The sequence below is a fragment of the Xenopus tropicalis genome, chromosome 7, assembly GCF_000004195.4.
Source record: "Xenopus tropicalis strain Nigerian chromosome 7, UCB_Xtro_10.0, whole genome shotgun sequence".
Lineage (NCBI taxonomy): Eukaryota > Metazoa > Chordata > Amphibia > Anura > Pipidae > Xenopus > Xenopus tropicalis.
In genome coordinates this window covers 39,566,720-39,587,322 of record NC_030683.2, presented here as the reverse complement: position 1 = coordinate 39,587,322, position 20,603 = coordinate 39,566,720, and the positions used below count along the sequence as shown (strand labels likewise).

At 38.8% G+C, this 20,603-nt stretch overlaps 1 protein-coding gene across 1 annotated transcript in view; it reads left to right on the top strand.

Moving 5' to 3' along the window:
* ppp3cc (protein phosphatase 3, catalytic subunit, gamma isozyme) overlaps positions 1-17,719 on the top strand; it is a 38,223-nt gene extending 20,504 nt beyond the window's left edge. The window contains 2 exon segments of the mRNA NM_001097302.1: positions 5,538-5,622; positions 8,727-17,719. Coding sequence (NP_001090771.1) covers positions 5,538-5,622; positions 8,727-9,066 — 425 coding nt within the window. The 3' untranslated portion in view covers positions 9,067-17,719.
* The last annotated feature ends 2,884 nt before the right edge of the window (positions 17,720-20,603 follow it).

The window sequence follows — 20,603 nt, the reverse complement described above, 5'->3', positions numbered from 1 at the left end:
TTAAATCCTTTACAAAATTCTTTAAAGATAAACCCTGCCACAAAACACAATGGAACTGTTGCTTTTTGCAAGAATTATGAAGGAGACCTTCCTTCTATACAAACATTTATCTTTCCAGTTTTTTCACTGAACTAGTCTACTTTGCTAAACGATTATGCATTATTAAACACAGACAAGTCTTTGTTAAAATTATGATACGTATTAAAGTGTCAGTCCAAACTGTCCCAGAGAAAGAAGAGAGAGCCGTTGCACTCATGAAATAGAAAAACAGGTGTACAATTGAATTTGCAAATTATACATTTTATGTACAAAAAATAAGTGTGTGTCTCTGAACATGCGCTTTATATAACATACCCAAGGTGCATTCATGTTTTCCCTGCACAGATGTCCAGACATTCCTCCTCGTGGACCTGTCAGGGATATGTAGTGAGGCCTGGACTTGTATTTTGCAGTAAAATAGGGCCTTAACTGATCAGGAGCTGCTTTCTATTCTTTCAGTGGAGACGCACGCATTTGCCCTATTTTGTGCGACTCAAGAATGCATACAATTTCCAGATTTTATTACGAATATATATATATTATGGTGACTTTTTCCTGCTCTGTGTACATTGCTGAACTTTTGTACAGTTCTCAAACTCCAGAAAGCAGCAGCGGATATTTCATTTTTCATTGTGTGTCCACGTTTTTTAAGTTTTTAGTTTGCACTGTGTAACTTGCCATATGTCCTTTCATATGTAGTATCTAGAGATTGTATGAGAGACTGACAGGCTGCACACATTTACTCTTTTAATAGTACAACACATACATTGCATTATTTGTAATCCAGTACATTGTCTTGCTGATGGCATGTGAATTACTTAACCCTTGTAACTCTCTGCCTCACATTTACTATTCTGTCTCTTTCCATTCTTTCACTTTGCAGTGCATCGTAGGGCCATCTGTTAGTTAACAGGGCTATATGTCTTTTCTTCGCTCATCACATGGAATTGTCCCAATTTGTTTAGCATTCTGGCTCAAGGCAATATATTCCCACCTTTAAACATATAGTTGCAGAATTTGCCAATCCCCACCACCCTCCTTTTTCCCCCCCTACTATTATAGCGTATCCACGTTCATTCTTGCCTCTGCCAAGTAAAATATCTTTTTTTTTTTTTTTTTTTATTTGTCTCACTCACCTATTTCTCCATCGTTCACTTCCTTTTTTTCTGGACTCTCCATCTGAAGAACGACTCATATATGGCAATAAAAAAGGTACAGACCAGACAGAGCACCATTGTTTTGAAATATGACTTCCACTTTTTGGGGGATTACAATACATTTAAGGAATGTTACATGTGAATATTCCGTGTAGCATTTTTCTTTCATTTGTATTTTTTTTTTTGTATTGCTCACACTTTTCCCATGAGCATTTAGAAACAATTTGAGTTATACATTCTTCAGAAGTCATATTCCTAGACATCTGTCTTTCTGTGCATGGCATTTTATATTTTCCTCCCATTCTTTTCATTCCATCCTCTTTATCTGTTTCTAACATTCCGTATATATCTGGACCTGCATGACTAGGGGGCATTTTTATTTGTCTGTCTTATGTTCAATGGTGGTTGTTATTTTCATATTGTGCATGTGAAGTGTTGTAAATGTTTACATAATTTTGACTCATGTTGAACCATTCATCTGTGTTATATGGTGGTTTTCTGCTTAAAGTAATAGTGAAGTTTGGACCCCCAAAATATTGGGGTGGGCAAACTTGCTAAAAGATTGCAAGATTACGACAAAATGTATATATTTTGAGAGACCTTTTGTATCTTTGGATTCTCCTATATGTTATAATATCAAGCCTATGCCTTTTAGCCAACATTTTTATGGTAACAGTTTGTTGCATTACGCACTGGACCAAAGCACCTTCAATCTACTCCTGCAAATACAGTCATCCTTATTAGCAATATAAGGATGTATATATATAGAAATACGGGTAACTTTTTTTGGTGGCAGAACTTAAAAAGCATTGTTTAATGTAATTGTAAATTAGCAGACTCAAATAGAAAATGTAATGCCTGTTAAACCTATGTCACATATAGTGTTTTCTCTAATCCCTTCTGCATACACCCTGTGTGCTTAGTGACGGGAATGAACCACCTCTGTCTGGCCAAACTCTGCTATGTGTTTAGTGACAAACACTTGTTTTCTGACTTAAATCCTTATTAACTAGTGACTGATAGATTGAATTAATTCCTGCTGCTACACAAATAGGACAGGTTCTGGACAGTTCTGCCTTTTCAGAAAATGTTATTTCCAACATTGGCTTTTAGTATTTTTTCTTAAACTGTAAAGTGTATTGCCTTTTTGGCTGAACACAGGCTGCTTTATCGACCTTCTGTGAGAAACAAACATAGCAATATATGTTCTGGGGTTTTTTGTGGTCATTCTGGGATGAAACATACATTCTTTTATTGTATGCATATACAGTTATAAAGAATTCAGTATTAAGTGAGGAAAGGGTATTGCCAGTAACATGGCTTTATTTACTGTAAGCATATAGGACCCATGTTCTGTAGCAGAATCTTAAGTTTCTTAAAGGAGAAGGAAAGGCAAAGTCACTTGGGGGTGCCAAAATGTTAGGCACCCCCAAGTGACTTTAATCGCTTACCTTCTACCCCGGGCTGGTGCCCCTGTACAGAGAGAACCGCACCAGCCCGGGGTAGCAGCGATCGCTTCCCCCTTCCTGAACGATTGCATGCGCAGTAGAGTGAAAAGCCGAACTTTGAACAGAGAAGTCGGCTTTTCACTCTACTGCGCATGCGTTTGTCCAGGACAATTGGCTGCAGCGCGAATAGGAAGGAGGGAGCGCTCTCGACAGGTACCCCGGGCTGGTGCTGTTTTCTCCTAACAGGGGCACCAGCCCGGGGTACAAGGTAAGCGATTTAAGTCACTTGGGGGTGCCTAACATTTTGGCACCCCCAAGTGACTTAGCCTTTCCTTGTCCTTTAATGGACCTGTAAAATCTAAAATTTTGTGTAGCCCAGTTGTATATGTAGAATGTTTGCTAATGTGTTCTATAATTCCAGCCACCTCTCATTTGTTTAGAAAAGCAAACCATATTTAGCTTTAGCTATGTCTCTTGTCTTTACCTGCAAATTAGCTCTTTGTCCCATGGACAAAAAAAAAACTGTCCCTCTTGCTATATTTGATTCAGGAAGTATTATTTTTTGTTTGTTTGTTTTTAATCTTTTGCGAGTTGACCTTCAAATGTGGTTTCCTCTCCTTCCTCTTGCAGGTCAGAAAGAGTAGGAAGGGTAATTATTTGTAAACTGTAATAAATAGAATGCTAAGACCAAATGGAAAGATGTTGAGCATGGGTCTGTCTATAATCTACTTATGGTTATTTAAAGAAGAACATACCTTTTATTTGAGCCCAACAGCATAACGTGTTTGGTTTCAGGTTTTCACCATTTTCCATGCAGTACACTAGCAGGGCTATTGGTGGTTGTTGCATTTTTAATGACTAAGAAAAGCTTTCTTACCCAGGAACCAGTAACATTGGTTCTAATATTTGTATATGTAAATATACAAAAATGATATGCTGTGTGTGCTGTACATATTCCCATTAATTCTTAAACTTTCTTTTCAGCCTACTTCTCTGTAGAAGATCTTAACCATAAATAGATGTGCTAACATCTGCAGTTTGAATTTCCCAATTCAGATCAGTAGTTCCATGTATATGTAGCATGTATGTTTCTCAGGGGCCCTGGAACCAATCATTTGACTGCCTTGATGGTCTTGCATTGTAATAAGTATAGTTTCAGTACATGTAAAGCCTACATTTGCCTACAATGTATATCAGTTGGGCACATCACCCTCAACCAAATGGCATCGTGTGTACTTCCTAAAGCATATAGCAGCTTTCACCTGGCGACCATTTTTGCTCTGATACATAATCAGATACATTTAAATCTGCAAACAGCATACACACACAGACCCTTATTCAGCATAAATGTCATCAAGAATCAGTATTACTAAGAAGATGTGGTCATTGTCATATTTTTGGCCCCCACCAAGAGTTATTTGCAGCTAATATGGCTTAGGGGCCTGGGAGTAGTGAAAGATGTGTCAGTCACCCTGGCTTGGAGGCAGCACAGTCCTTCATTAGGCTGCAGTACTATGTAATATTTGTGCTCCTGGCCTAGGAAAGGACCACCTTGCCTGCAGCCAGCATGACAAAGCAAAACAGTGTTGTTCCTGCAGTTCACTCTACTGTTAATGACTACAGGTCACAAAAAGATCATGCCTCTACTACTTTTCCTAGTATTACTGATGTTTCTGTTGATTTTAATAGGAACATGTCAGTATTCCTGAACCTGTGGCTTTAAACTGTAGAGTATTTTATTTACTGCAGTTTTCATTCATTGACTTATTCAGTTCCTAAGCTTGCCATGCATGGGTAAATAAAAGCTGCTAACTGGGCCGCACCAGAGTAAGGTAGGTTTGAAAATCCAGTTGGCTGAGGATGCATCTGAGCGGCAGATCTTAGGCCCAGTGGCTTAACTATTGGATTAGCCTGATTTCGATCATGGCATGAGTGGCTAAATTGGGCAGAAATACTGCTAAAGGTGGCTATACACGGCCAATTCTAGCTGCCGATATAATTCCATTAGACTGACTCGGCAGCTTATAGACCTGTGTATGGGCACTAATGACGGGCCTGCCTGACCGATGTCTGGCCTGAAATCGATCGGGCTGGTTTAAAAATTTAGTCGGATCAGGGACCACATTGGCTCGTGGTCCCCGAACCGACTTCGCCTATACCCGCCGTTCTAATTCGATCGTCTGGCCCCAGAGCCAAACAAATTAATTACCCCCATACCGCCCACCCGTAGGTGGGTATATCGGGAGAAGATCTCCGCGTGTATGGCCACCTTTAGTTTGGCCACTTTGGCCGTGAGTGAAATCAGGCTAATCCAGTAGTTAAGCCCCTGGGCCTAAGACCTTGACAACAAAGATCTATTTGTGTATGGCCAACTTATGACTAAAAACACCTTGGGGTTGAGGTCCTTGTCACTCTACTTACTATAAACATCTAAATGTACTGTTTCTACATATGTAAATGCTTTTGTAAAAAAAAAAAACATCATTGGGCTTTGCTTTAATGGTGACTTGGAAGAAAGTATAAATGTTCAGGAATATGTGTATGCATATATGTGTATTATGCATATTTTATATATAAAAAATGTGTATTATGCATATTTATATATATTTTATATCTCATTCTATAGCAGCCTATGTTTGCTGAAGTACATTTACTGTAACCACTGCTCTGGCCTTTATGCTGAATTTTCACTTAAAAACATGTAGTATACATGTATGTTGAAGGTGTTTAGTCACATTTAAGTTTAGTCACATTTTTAATTTTCAGATTTACTTAATTATAAAGACATTTTACGTGTGTGATTATGTGTCTTTGGCATTTGTTATAAGATGTGTCCAGCTTATTAGTTTATTTCTGTATCCCTGAGCTTGAGATTTTTTTCTTCCATTGAAAGTAGGTACAGCGGCAGCTAGAAAAGAAATTATCAGGAATAAAATTCGGGCAATTGGCAAGATGGCAAGAGTCTTCTCTGTGCTCAGGTAACCTTTTCTTCTTTCCTCTGTTATGTGTTTTATGTATTGCTTACATACATTGTACAGTATGCTTATGGAGTCCTTGCAATGTGGCTATGTCCGGTTGGACAATCTACTCTGCAATAGCTGTCATTGGTGTCTGTGTGGGGAACCATAGGCAGAAGAGGCATTGCCTAAAACAATGCCACTTTTATTTCCATTGCTTAATACTCATTCATTCCATCACATGAATAAATGGATCGGTATTACTTGGCCAACTAAATTCTTCAGTATTAACAGATTTGCACATCAGTGCATGTAAGGTCACTTTATACATGTGTAAACCTTCTAACAATGTCCTTGTTGCTCAGTAAGTGGCCCTAGCAGTAGCATTACAGTGGAAGAGGTGCACACAAAAACGCCACAATGTCGGGACCATTGACCTGTTTGGCAAGGTGATAGGTGACTGCTGGGCAAGCAAAAACTGGCCAATTGCAAATTACATTAACTTTCCAGGTAGGTTGGAAAGTCCCGTCAGCCAAAGACCATGCTGAGCTGCTGATTTGGGCCTATGCTGTACAGGATATTCATGATTAGGTTTTAAGTTGAGTGAGTCACCCAATCAAGCAAATATCCAACCTCACCAAATATGGGATCTTCCCCTGTATGGTCAGCTGTAGCCTTTGTACTGCAGTGTCTTACCCCTTATCTTGTATTTTAGCTGTTTTAAATCTTGAAATGGCAGGGTGCATTATTAAAAACATACACCATTTTCAAGAATCCCCAGCACAGTAGGTACTGCAAACCAATTTGGTTTATTAGAACACCAATGCAGCCAATGCTGTGCCTGTGTGGAATTAACTTATGTCCACTCTAACATAGCATGGTGAATAAATATGGTCATAAATTGTTGTAAATACAAGTGGTAAATAGGTTTATGGAGATTTGCACCAGGAATCCATGAGCTGATTTTAACCATGTGCTGCCTGATGCTTAGTTAGGATCATTGTCACATCAACAGCACATTCATTTGCAAGTTTGCCTGTTTTGGTGAAACTACAATACTCATCCTATGTTGCTTATTAAAATGCCAAATTTGGGAAAAAGCTTTTCTAGTAATGTATTTATTTATTGCAAGCATAAAGATTTTACAAGATTCAGACACAATTTTATGGTTGTAAAGTAGCTTCATAATCATGTTAAAGCCAGTTTCCAAACAGTGTGCTTATCTGTAAATTAATCGTTTGAGGGGCCAGATTATGTGTGTGGTCTTTTTCCCAAACTAACTAGTAAGGTAGATCCTTTCAGGTGATGTAACTCCTAAAAAAAAATTTCATACGCAGAGTTAGCCCTCATAGATTACTTTAATTTCCAGCACAATGTATGGAAAAGAGTATTCAGCAACATACAGAATAGGGATTTCAGGTTTGATGGAACAGAAAGGGAGCTTAGTCACTCTCCAAGACACAACAGATATTCTGCAGGTAACATTTGGCCACTATGCAGCATGAATGATGAATAAAATGCACCCCAAAGCCTGCTCCAACCTTACACGCTGTAATAGAAAACCTTATTACAAAAGCTGTTACAACTGTGCAAATACAGCATGCAGGTTTTCAGGCCAATTGTATTCATGATTTAAGGAGAAGGAAAGGCTGAGTCACTTGGGTGTGCCAAAATGTTAGGCATCCCCAAGTGACCTTAATCGCTTACCTTTTACACTGGTCTGGTGTCCCTCTTAGGAGAAAACCGCACCAGACCAGGGTAGCTGCGAGCCTGGGCTCCTCTTCCTTTTTGCGCAGTAGAGGGAAAAGCTGAACTTTAACAAAAATGTTGGCTTCTCGCTCTACTGCGCATGTGCCGGCCAAGGGATTTTTGAGGACAGACGGAAGAGGAAGCTCTCACTGCAGGTACCCTGGGCTGGTGCGGTTTTCTCCTAACAGGGGCACCAGCCTGGGGTAAAAGCGATTAAAGTCACTTGGGGGTGCCTAACATTTAGCTTTTCCTTCTCCTTCAAACACAGTACTAGTAGGGTGAAGACACACTGAGCTACTAGTAGCAGCTACTTTTTTATGGCTACTAAATGCCAGAAAATACCCTGCCATAGACAATACTGAGAATTGCCTCTGCTAAAATACACGTAGAAACAATTACAAGTAAATGATCAGCATTATCTATTTTAGTATAGATAGTTTAGTATAATGCCATCTAGCACCCAGCTAATACAACCTGGGAAGAACACTGGTGCTACCCATGCTTATAGACAGCACTTAATAGCAATACAAAGTCCTGTCCTAAAAATATATTAATGTAGTTAACACCAAAATAATGTATTTTTCCTTGGGTACTTACCTTGGATTTTGTTGAGAATTGAATTTGTGCGGGAGGCCGTCGAGGGATTCATTACACAGCATGTGGTTGCTGTTACTATCAGCAGTTAGCAGCCATGCAGCATATTGGTGGGTACAAAGTTCAGGAAATCTTACAATAGGAGCACATCCTGAACTTGTGCTGTGCATGCTTGTGTTTCTTTTGGATCCTTTTTGCATTTTTGATTTTTTTTTTTTTATCCTTTGCTTCTACATTTCCATGAACTGTCATGCTGTCAGTGCACCCTCTGGCATGAGTCCTACTGGCTACTTTTCTTATAGTGGTTAATTAAATATTCATACCAGCCATTTTTTTGCTGAAATATTTTACGATTTGTTGGCAACTTATTCAGAACTGAATTGAGCATCATTTAAGTTTAAAAAAAAAAAAATTTTTTTTTTCTTATCTGGCTGAATTTTAATATATAATTGTTTTATAATGTATCCGCTTTTCCATGTGTATAATCTAGGCAATTATTCTCAAGTATTTTAGAATGTATTAAATGAGTGAAGGATTTTAAATATTGCCATATGTAAGTATTTTTCACTTGACTGATGAACTTGATTCTGAAACTCTTCTAGCATGGTGTGCCAGTTTCCAGGTATTTCAGATTTTATTTTAAGGAGAATGCTTTGCTTGTTGTTCTGGACTTCTTACATTCTTCATGTATTACCTGATTTTTTTTCTTTGTAATCCAGACGTAACTCTTTTTATATATTTAAATGCATTTGTATTTTTGTTTCCTATTTAATGTCTAACAGGGAGGAAAGTGAAAGTGTGTTGACACTGAAGGGTTTAACCCCCACTGGAATGCTGCCTAGTGGAGTACTGGCTGGAGGACGACAGACTCTACAAAGTGGTAATGATACGCAGCTTGCAGTACCCAGATGGACTGGGGCACATATTATTCCTTTTCCTAATTCTACACCTAATGCATGCTGGGAATTTCTTATGCTTTTCCGCTCCTGTCTTAGTGGTTATGATAGTGGCATAGTATCTTGTGTGTTTACTTGGTGGGAGCTTAAAATGAATACCAGGGTACACATGTGTGAAGTACGTTCTATTGCTCCTATTTCTAAAACCTTCAGAAACAAAGTCTAAATCTGGTTACAGAACTATGCAAAATTCTGTATACCTTTTTATAGAAGCATTTGTACTTAACGGATTAGCTTATTATGGCCTGTTCACCATTTGGTACCCTGGTAGCCAAACTGTCTGTCTGATGTAACGTTTTAATTAACATCTTCTGTTACACTATTTATTTCCTCTGCACTTACTAGCTGGTTCCTTTGTAAATCCTTTGTATGTGTGTGTCTTAAGCTATAACAGCAATTTTCTGTCTAGTGTTAACGTTCTGTTTTGCACCATCACCTTTTATCTGTACTAATATGTACAACATATATTTTTAAACCAGATTAGGGTTTAGGGCTGTGACACACGGGGAGATTAGTTGCCTCTCAAGGCGACTTGGGTAAATCGCGCTGCCGCATATGCCATCCCACCGGCGATTTACAGTCTAGCCAGTGGGATGGCATTTCGGGGAGATTTGTTGCACGGCAACTAATCTTCTCGTCTGTCACGGCCCTTATTATACCATGCAAATACATTTTATTTGGTTTCCAGGTTATTTTAATTGTGCAAATATATTTAGCTGAAAATTGAATGCATTTGTAAATTTGCTTATTAATTAATGCCTGATAATTAAATACAGATTTTCTGAAAATATTTTGTTTAAAGACAAAAAGCTGTAATTGTAATTTGAAGCACATATTCTTAAGGGGCAGTTCAGTTCCCCCAAAAGAAAGGATGTAAATGGTCAGTATGGGGTTAACTGATGCACATTAGCAACATATGTTTCTTTCTAGTTTGCATAATATTTACCCAGAGACTTGAATTGCTCTGTGCAGTCCAATAAATACTGCTAATCAGTTGTAACTAATAAAAACACATAAAAGCACAGCCTCTTTCTGCCTATAAAATGCCTTGGCTGTTCTATTCAGAAACTGTTTCTTTACCAAAAATGCAAAAGGACTGTAAGTCAGTTCAGGTGTAATGGGACCTCCCACCTGATCTGAAGTAACAGCCTTAGAGAAGAGGATGAAGAATATGAAGTCTTTAGGTTCATTTTGTGCAAGCATGTTGCAAATATGCTTTTTTACCAGATTGAACAGCCCCTTAAGATATATGTAAATAATGGCATTTTATGGATTTTGTATGAAGTTGTTACTCCAGTAATACCTGTTTTCTTTCTGTACCACACTGAAACACAAACTGTCTGGTTCTCTTCAAGGAGTGTGTATAAACATGGTGTTATAAAGTGTCAGGAATGTAAAGGTCATACATGGGCAGATTTAAGCTAAAGGATTTGAGCCCTTTAGACAGATTTGGCAGCTTCTCTGCCAGTGTATGGGGACACCTGACTGCCCTACCCGACTGATAACTGATTTAAAAACGGGCAGGTTTTGACTTTATGGGCTCATTGTTGCAGGCCTCGCTTTTACCACTCCTATCGATATAATTGGAATTTGATCATTTGGTCTTAGGGCTTAATGTTCGAACTAGCCCATTATCAGCCGCCTTAGGTGGCGATCTCACCAAGCTAGCATCTTAAAATGTGTGGCCTCCAGTAAATCTCGGTGGCTTAAATCAGCATATGCAGGCAAGCAGATAAACTTAAACCTAAGGCCGAGGGCCCATGGAGTGTTGGCTCTGCTGCTCCTTTATGCAGCTCTGTGTATCTGCACTGAAAAGTACAGCTTCCCCTGAGTGCAGATACAGGGAGCAGAGCGGAGATGGTCCTGAAAATTGCAAAAGCAGACATTTTCGTGGCCGATCTTCACTCTGCACTTAGGCAGAAGCTTTACTCTTTAATGCAGATAGTGCTGTTTCCGTACATCACTAAGCACGAAATAATTAACTTTGCACATATGTATATAATAAGCAATAGCCTCTTCAAAAAGGTGACCGGAATGTGCGATTCTTCCCAAGAAATTCTAAAAGGAAATCATTGACTCTCCCCAGTCAAGTGTGAAATGTAGAATTAGCCATTTCAGGTCAGAGAGAGAGGAAACATGTTACTTCTACTAAGAAGCTGTAGCTGCTAATGGCCAGGTGTAGGGAGTGAGGGCCGTGCATCGCTAATAAATCAGGCGCCCCTTACAGTTTGCAAATGAGGCAACAAGATGACAAGCCATCATGATGAGTTTTCAAGTGCTTTACATTACTCTGTAGGCAAAAATCATAACTGCATAAACCTTCTGCATGTTACAATAGGTGCAGAACAAGGATTTAGGGAAGGAAGATTTCCTTTAAACATCACAATAGTAATAGTGTAAAATTAATGTTGGCCTTGGACAAGCCTTTTACTGTGTTTGTGGAATATCAGAATCTAACACATTTTTACTTTTTGTGCATTAATTTTTCTCTCCATAAAATCAGCTGCTGTAGCAATGGCTCCAGGCTTAAGCTAATGTTCTTTTCTCCGTGAAGGGAACACAAAATCGAATGCCAGCTTTTAATTGAGGCTACTTCTCATCTATAGTAAAGGCAGTGTTTGGCCCAAGTACTTCCTGTACTGTCGTGACAACAGCTTTATATTATACTCTTTGGAGAGTTTCACAGGCAGTACAGGTCCAGTCCCTGAGGCTTATGCCACACGTGGCAGACTATTGACCCGCAGATAAACACAGGCTGAGAATCCACCCCTACTCTTCAACCAGTGCTATATTGTGTCTGCACCAGAGCCATAGTGTTGGTACAGGCTCTCTGGCAGATTTGGGAGTCAAAATGCATACTAATGTGTGTCAGAGCCAAAATCTGCTCCTTGTGCCTGTACCCGGGCCCATACAGTGGCTCAGGGGCAGATACAGAAGGGATACTGATTCAAGCGTAAGGGCAGATTCTCATCCTATGTTTATCCACATGCCAAGAACCCGCCATGTGTGGCATAAGCCTAACTGTCTCCATAACAAATAAGAACAAAATAATGACTTGATGTACCAGTAAGTTTCATATGTTTGTTTGGAAAACCAATATTTTTAGTTTGTATTTTGTCTCTTCCTGCTGTAAAAGTACCCTTAATTTAAATAGAAATCACAATGTACATTTTAGCTGTTTGTATAAGATTTGTCATGAAATATTTTGTACTCAATTCATTTAGCTTCATTGTAGCTGGCTAAAGTGGGTTTCCTACGGAGCATTCAATGTGTGGCTACAAAATGGAACATAGTTTACTTTTTCCTAATGGTAACCCCAAATGTGAATATGTAATATTGAATAGGAAATTATATATAATAACTGCCTCTAAAATCTGTGCATATATTTATCATTGCTAGCAACTACTGTCCAGTATCCCTGGGGTAGACTGTATGCAGCTCTCCATTTATCAGCATATAAACATTACTAAGAATTCATTTGCTTGCTTTAATACTAGAGATTGATGCATTCACTTTTTTTCCTCTTTGTATTTACAGCCCTAACAAAGTTCACCTTGTAAGAATCATGTGGGGGTGGGGGGATAATATGTTTAATGACTGGGGGCGGCCATGTATATTAAGTTGGTCACTGCGTTTTTTTGTTATGCAATATTACACTTCTCATCTTTCTCATTCATTTTGCATGCATCTGCTCACTTCTGTACAGCCACAGTTGAGGCAATTGAGGCTGATAAAGGTATGCTTAGAGTCTTTGCCATTTTGGCAGAGATCTGTGGTTTTGGGGTTGGGAATTGAATTGTTAATGTGTAGCTGTGACCAGGTTTAAACTTGCACAACCAGAGATGGATCCCTTTGTTGATCCGTCCCCTTTCTTTAAAACCTTAACTCTAATTGTTTGTGTTTCAGCCCTTGCCTGTAGCATGGTATTGTAGAGTCATAATTTGTTTTTCCTTTTCTTGACAGCATTTTGTGATCTTTTATTTTACATTTAAGTAGAATGTTTGGTGTCAATGTGTTTGTACAGAGAAGATTTACTTTATACAGTTATCCTGAAATATGATTTGTGCATGACCTCAATTGTATCCTCTGCTGTATTGCTCTTTTAGTGGTTGTACATAGTACCTGGTAGTGCAAGATTTGCCTTCATCCTGAAGTGCTATAAACAAAAAACTTTAGCACAGATAACCCTTCATACATGTCCCATATACACTGCTTCTAGATTTTCAATAAGGGCTATGTATTTTTAATAACCGTGTTTTAAAATGTGTTCAGCAGGCCATTCATTGGGGTTGATTCAGTTAGACATAAAGCAAAGTACATATGAAGATTTTCAAGTCTATTCAGGTCAGACTGGGGGTGCCGTAGAGCCCCTTACATGAAACATTTCCATCAGCTCTTTATTTTAACTATAGATCCATATATATCTATTACTCTCACAACAACAAGATGTAGACAGTGCTGAGTGTGAGTCTTCAGTGTCAGGTTCTCTGTTGGGTCCATTGAAGCCCAGTCTGGCACTAAAGCCTATACACTTTGGCTACTGCAAACCAAGAAAGATTTAGCAGAATGCCGAACTGAATGTGCATACACAAATAAGGCCGTGGAAGGGTTAAAGAGAACTGCACATGGTGAAACATTTTCCATGTTTGTCACAACAAGATCCGAATTTTGCTGAAAAAGGCCAAACCTTGGCTAAATCCTGGATCCAGGGCCTCCTTAATATTCATTATTGGCTACAAGACTTAAACTTTGGGGGGAATTCATAAAAGTGAAGTTAGCCCTTTTTGGAGTAAAAGTGGTGAAAAAACTGGTGGAAAACACTTTCTCCAGATTCACAAACAGAAATCCGCCTAAACACCGAATCAACCACCACTTTTCCGTTTTTGGTGAAAGAAAGACAGTTTACAGACACTTTCGTGAATTTGTTGTTTAAACAACATTTATACGACGTTTTAACAACGTTTTTTCCGCAACATTTTCAAAATGGAGTAAAGCTCAGTGTAACTCTGATCAATTCTAAGTTCTTCTATTTTGTTTGGTTTCACCCAGTCTCCATTTCACACCTAAGGTAGGGGCCCCATTGGGGGATCGTTAACATATTAATGGGGATTAGCAGCCTATTGTTAGGGAACAATACGTGCAAAAAGCCTCATTAACATTTTATAAACAAGTAAAACACAGATTTAAAAAAGTTTAATTTATATCTTATATATAAAAAGTTTTTACTTCACATTTGCATGATTATGCTAGTTAATCAATGAGATATTAATAACTTTTTGTGTGAATATATTGTAAACAATATTATTAAAAGGAAAAGTAAAGCCTCCCAGGCAAATTTTTATTTTTAGCAGCAGTGCCCCCTCTTTAATCACTTCACTGACATTTGCCCCAACTTATCAGCAGCCATCTTGGTGATCAGCAAACTGCACATACACACTGGCACCCAAACTGGGATATTGGGGTACAGAGTTGGACTGGCCCAATAGGGCACTGGATAAAAACCCAGTGGGCCCTAGTCCTGTTGGACCTCTATTCACCGGGCATGTTGGTGTGGGGCCGGATTGCTGCTGACCAGTAATGAGTAGGGGCTAGAGAAGACGCTATTTAGACCCTTAAATCTTGTTACAGAAGTGGAATTACGCAGAAATATAGAAAACATTATAAAGCCCAGATTGTCCAGGGAAACTATACGTTTTTTTCAGGACAAACTAAAATTACCCCTCAGGAAATGCCCCCAAAGTGAAATGATAAATGAAATGCAAAATCCTGCGGGTAAAATCCTTATCCCAAGGCTCCTGTAGCTGTGGGACTGGGTTTGGTAGCACTGACAGATTTAGAGCTAAAGGCAAATTTATAGAAAAAAATCTGGGAAAATTGACACAATCGGAAAACTGTTGAGAAGACAAATTTGCAAAAGTGAAAAAAGAGGTTTGTGAATTAGGTGGAAAATCCAACAAATCTATCTCCACTTTTATTTTTTCTCAATATCACCACTTTTGTGAATTCCCCCCTTTGTCTCCTTTCAAATAACTTTTGATGCCTATGGCTCCTGTATATTCATCTTAGTGGTTTGTATAAATGTACATTTTCAGCTTTTTGTGGTGTCTGAGAAAAAAGTGCGTAGGGTAAGCTCTGTTAGTCAGATCCATGGCTTTCATTTAAACGAGACACTTCTGATTGAATCAGCCCCAGTGAGTTGCTGTAAGGCCTACATATGTATATATATATATATATATATATATATATATATATAGAGACATATTTCTGTTCTTCCATTCTATTCCATGACACATCAGCACACAAACTATAGATGGACACGTTACATGTAACCCTTTCACATAAAAGCAGGGAGAATAGTCATGGATTGCATCCCACAATGGTATAACCCACCACTATGGCATAGGGACAGGATCATCATCTCAAGGACTTTCCTTGTGTTTGAGGGGTGATACTTGTGTCTGTGTGCAAGTTCGGTTATTACTGGGAAGTGATTTCTGACGTTTCTTTGCTTTTCCTGGTCATAAGACCCTTCTGTAGAGACCAAATGCAGGCAAATAGTCACCATTCCCTGTCAACTGCCTCTTTTATAGCTTTATAAGTGTTTTCTCTTGTACAATCTGCGGGCCTCCATCTGTTTGCCTTCAGCAGTTCCTTTGTGAAGACTACAGATTGGACATCCTGCTACAGAGCAGTACTAAACCCATGGTCTTTATGAGAAATGTCTTCATGTCTTTTCCTTGTTCTGAAGTGTTTCTCCAGGGAAAAGTATCATGTTGATATAGTTCTATAGAATAGTCCAAAAGGAAAACTGAAGTAGAAACATTAATTAGACAAGTTAGGAGTAGTAGACCCAGCTCAGCCAGTGAAAATAAGTGTTATAGATTATTTAGGCCTCATTTCCAGTACAAGACTTTGCTATAACCTGGACAGATCAGATTCAAAATTCATCCATTTGGTCTAAATGACATATGTAAAATAAATAAGAGCTATTGCTGCGTGAGGCTAATGGATCTTTCTGTGATTCTAACGTTTTACATTTGCTTTTCAAGCAATACGAGGATTCTCTCCGCAACATAAAATCTGCAGTTTTGAAGAAGCAAAGGGATTGGATAGAATCAATGAAAGAATGCCCCCAAGAAAAGACACAAGGCAGCAAGATGGTATTAATTCAGTAAACACAAATGCCAAGGAAAATAACGGGACTGGCAACAACAACGTCCAATGACTGCTCTTGGTCAGCGTTTACTCCCACCCTGCCTGAGAACTCCTAGATTCATGCTTTGTGAGAGAACAGCTTCAATAGCCACAGGGATCGAAACTACCCAAACAGACTGAGCAAGGTTCTGGAATATGCAGCCACTCCTCTGTGTACATTGTAATGCTTTCCATGAGACTACCGAATTCCTGTGTAGGATTGGGACATTCATTGGGCACGTTCAGAACCTGCCGCTACCCTGGGTGTTGTGTGGATCATGGGAAATATTGGGCTGTGTTCATGAAAGCACTTCTAGCGTTGCATCTCACGCTTATCATTGTCGACACTTAAGTTTACAAATGGAAATCTTCTTTTCCTTCACTAGATTTATTGTTTTCTTTTCTGATCAGAAATAAAGGACATCCCTTAAAGCTAACTATTTATTGAAAAGGATTGTCTTAAATATGCCGAGGTTGCAAAATTTATTCAAAAAAAACCCTGCAAAGTGATGATGCCAGGCAAATGGCTTTTTGTAATGCCAACCTCAGGTGTATAGATGTATGAATTTGATGTTGCGCTCTGTGTATTATATGCTCTGTCATTTTCTTTTTTTATTATTGATGTTTTTGCATATAGGGTGGCAAAGAGATCATATTTAATTGCACCAAATCTCTTACGGAGCTCTTTGGCACTCGCTGTCGGAAAGATTTCTACATAGGAACATTTATTACTTGAACAGAGATCAAACACAGATTTTATTTCTTGACATATGCACCCAAACGTTTTGCAGATTTTTGTTTTCCCCCCCCCCCCCCCCCATCGCCCCTTCCTCCACCTTAAAGAGAAACAAATCAGGATGGTTCCTTCTAGGGTACTTTAATTGAGCATTGTACATTCTGTTAAAGTAAATTTTTTGATTCATATCAAGTCTGTAAAGCTTGACATTGTATTTTGTGTATGCATGTTTTCTTTTTTGCAGATATTTAATATATAAACCTACGATGTGAAGAAAGCGCGTCGATAGGGGACATAAATGTTATTGATACTTTTTAGTTTATTGTGAGTATTAAAGTTGCTTCAATGGCTGATCACGACTGAATAGCTGCAAGATTTTTACTATCTTAACTCTGTAAAGACTAAACATGTTCTGGGCATATGTTTGTGTAAAACAGTGCGGAACACGAGCGATAATCGCTTTGTCCGACATTTCCAACATCAGTGACTCTGTACAATAAGGCTGCATGGGGTTTCTTTTTCCTTCCCATTTGCTAGTTAACAGAACCAGACTGCGGAATTTGAAATTCCAACGATTTACTTAAGAAAAAATGAAAGTTCTGATTTCCATTGTATTTTGGTATAGATTTTGGCACTTTTTCTTGTTTGCGACATCACTTGAAACTTTAAGTCTGTTAAGGTCATCTCCCTCTCATTCCCACAAGTGCAAACTGTACATACTCCTCCTCGTCCAGCTCAAAGATTTTATGCATGTTCTGAACTGTTGGAGAATTTTATAAAACTGTAGCACACAATAAATTTTGTGCATGGGCCGCTGCTCTGAACAGTGTGTCAATTTTGTATGTTTTTTCCCTTTTTGCTTTTTAATATAATCAAGAATTTAAAAAAAGAAAAAAAATGAGAAATTTCCCTCACTTAAAAATGAAAAACGAAAAAAAAAAAGTCAATCATGCAGCAAAATTTGCTCAGATCTTTTAGCATAATTTTTCACCATGAATCTTCTATAGGTGTTAAAGCCCTTTATGACAAAATGTATGTTTCTTCTATACTGCCAAACTACTTCCTTTACAATATGCAACCTATTTCCGGCGATAATGTATGATGTTTTCCCAATAAAATGAAGATGTATTTAAAAAATACACGCGTCTCTTACGTTGTTTTAATAATAAGTAGGTGTAAATAAAGCTGCTGTTCCAGGTATGGCGTCTGTTGCCTGGGGGTCTCTGCATAAGGCTTTTTCCATTATTTATATCCATATTCCTTACGGCTAATGCAAAATAACATTCAGGTATGGAGTAATCTCACTAGGACTATGGATGGACCAATAAAACAGGAGTTTAGTTAAGGTACATGCTACAGTTTTATTGCTCCAGAGAAATCATTCAGAAATGAATTTCCTTAAAATGGACTCTGGGAGACGCCTTTGCCATAGTTCATAGCTTTCTAGATACTGGATTTCCGGATAAGGGATCCCCTGTAGATGATCTGTTCATCATAGGGTAATGGCAGCACATTCTATGCTCCTTGGCTATAAGAGGGCCAGACCAGAAAAAAAAGGAATTGCCCAGAGGGCTGTCTGAGCACATTGTCTGTTCAAATAACCCAATTAAAGGGGGTAGTTGCTAAAGCCCTCTTATTTCATGTGCAATATTTCCCCCCAGCGTTGGCTGATCTCTCATTTTATTTGACTGGAAAGCCCCAGTGTCAGACTGAGGCCCACCACAGGATCTGACTACAAGGGCCCCCTGCATACACTTGGTTACTGCGTAATGCTCTCCTTCCGGTGAGCTGAAAGGAAACTGATGCTGTAGCAAAATGGATTTAGAGGTGCAGTATGTAATAGGTGGTGACGACACGGTCTCTACAAAAAATGTGCCCTAAGTGTCCTAATGTAGCACTGTGGCAAAAATGATTACACCATGCCCTCTGTACCACATGCCCTCCTAGATGTGACACTGACTTTACCCAAACTTCTACAACTTCTTATATCCCCTTCATTGTAATGCGATTGTTTGGGGCCAAACCAGTTCACACCTTGGCCATTCCAATACATTAAGTTCTGCTTTAACCATTTTTGGATGCAGAATTTGCTGGTACAATTCAGAATTCATGGTTCCATGAATGATGACAAGCCGTCCTGGTCCAGAAGAGGCAAATCAGGCTCAAACCATAATACTGCTGCTACCATGTTTCACAGATAGGATCAGGTTCTTATGCTGGAATGCAGTGTTTGTCTTTAGCCAAACACAATGCTTTTCATTCAAACCAAAAGATTATATTTTGGTCTCATCTGCCAAATGCCATTCTTGTAATAGCCTTTTGTCTTATCCACATGGTCTTTATCAAACTGTAGAAGGGCATTGTTTATTATAGATCGTGGTGGCTTTCTCCTTGCAATGCTGCACAATTGCACATTTGCACATTCACCAATGCAAGAGAGGCCTATCCTGGGGTTCTTTGAGAAAGGATGGTGAAACATTTAATAAATAAGCAGCAATACTGACTGGGGTACAGTTTGTGTCAGCCTGATTTTTTTCAAGAACTGATTGTTGAATTCTAGCTGAAGGTCTTGGGCATGTGCGCCTGGACCCACTGTTTGATGTGTGAGTCTACGTTTACCATTCAGCAACTGGTTATCTTTGTTTAAAGTTAGAATCATGAACCCTGACATTCACCAATGGAAAAGAGGCTTTTGTTTGTTAGATACTAGCCTGGGGTTCTTTGAGATGTCCCAGAGTATTACATGCCTTGTCCTTGGTGCCATCTTCATTGGTCAGCCATCTCTGGGAGGGTAACAGTGGCATTAATCTCACTTCTTCCTTGACACACTTCCACAACCCTGCTGTAAATCTAAATGCCACTGAACGTAGTTTCTACACACTGTAGTGATTCTGGCATGTTCACGTACCAGATACAGGTAAACATTGGGCATCAAACTGTTCAGGGGACTCCTGGCATTTCTATTTAAGATGTTTTCTCATTGTACCCAGTGGAAGAGATAAATTGCTATAAATGAAAGCTTCAGGGTGATTTTGAGATATTTGATTAAAATCACTCATTTAAGAAAGTGCTTTTGCAATCTGGAGTGCAAAAAAAAATAATATAAGAAAATTGAATTTCATTTTAGAAAGCACAGTTTGGCGGTCTGGAGTGGAAAGATATTTACCGATTTTGTATTTGTGTACTTTCCAAAAATATATGGTTCTCTTACGGTAGATGTATTTTTGATGGCTTTGCCCCACATGAAATGCATGAAAATCTGTATGCACTATTGGAATTGTTACATGACAATTTTATGTCACAGATTGTTAAGGGCTAATCCGGAAACCAGATAAAACCTTTTTACCTGTGAGCCACATTCAAATGTAAAAAGAGGGAGCAACACAAGCATAAAAAATTTCTGGGGGTGGCAAATACGGTCTTTGATTGGCTATTTGTTATTGACTATGTGGACTGGCAGCCTACAGGAGGCTGTGTTTGTGTGAGAATCTGCTCTTGCTCTACAACTTTACTGTGGACTTCTAGACAGTGAAATATAGCTTTTCACGTTTCCCATTTCACTTGTGTTGGGTTTTTAAAGACATATTTATCGAAAGTGGCATCCAGTTGGCTAATCCAGATACATAAAAAGTGCATACTGCATATTTTAAATAAATACAGAACATCCGAACAATCCTGCTCAGAGTCCGACATACCGACCCTAAAGTGTCAGCTTTTGGTTTATGTGTGACAGATCTTTGCCTCACAAACACCAAGTAAAAAACAAGCATCAA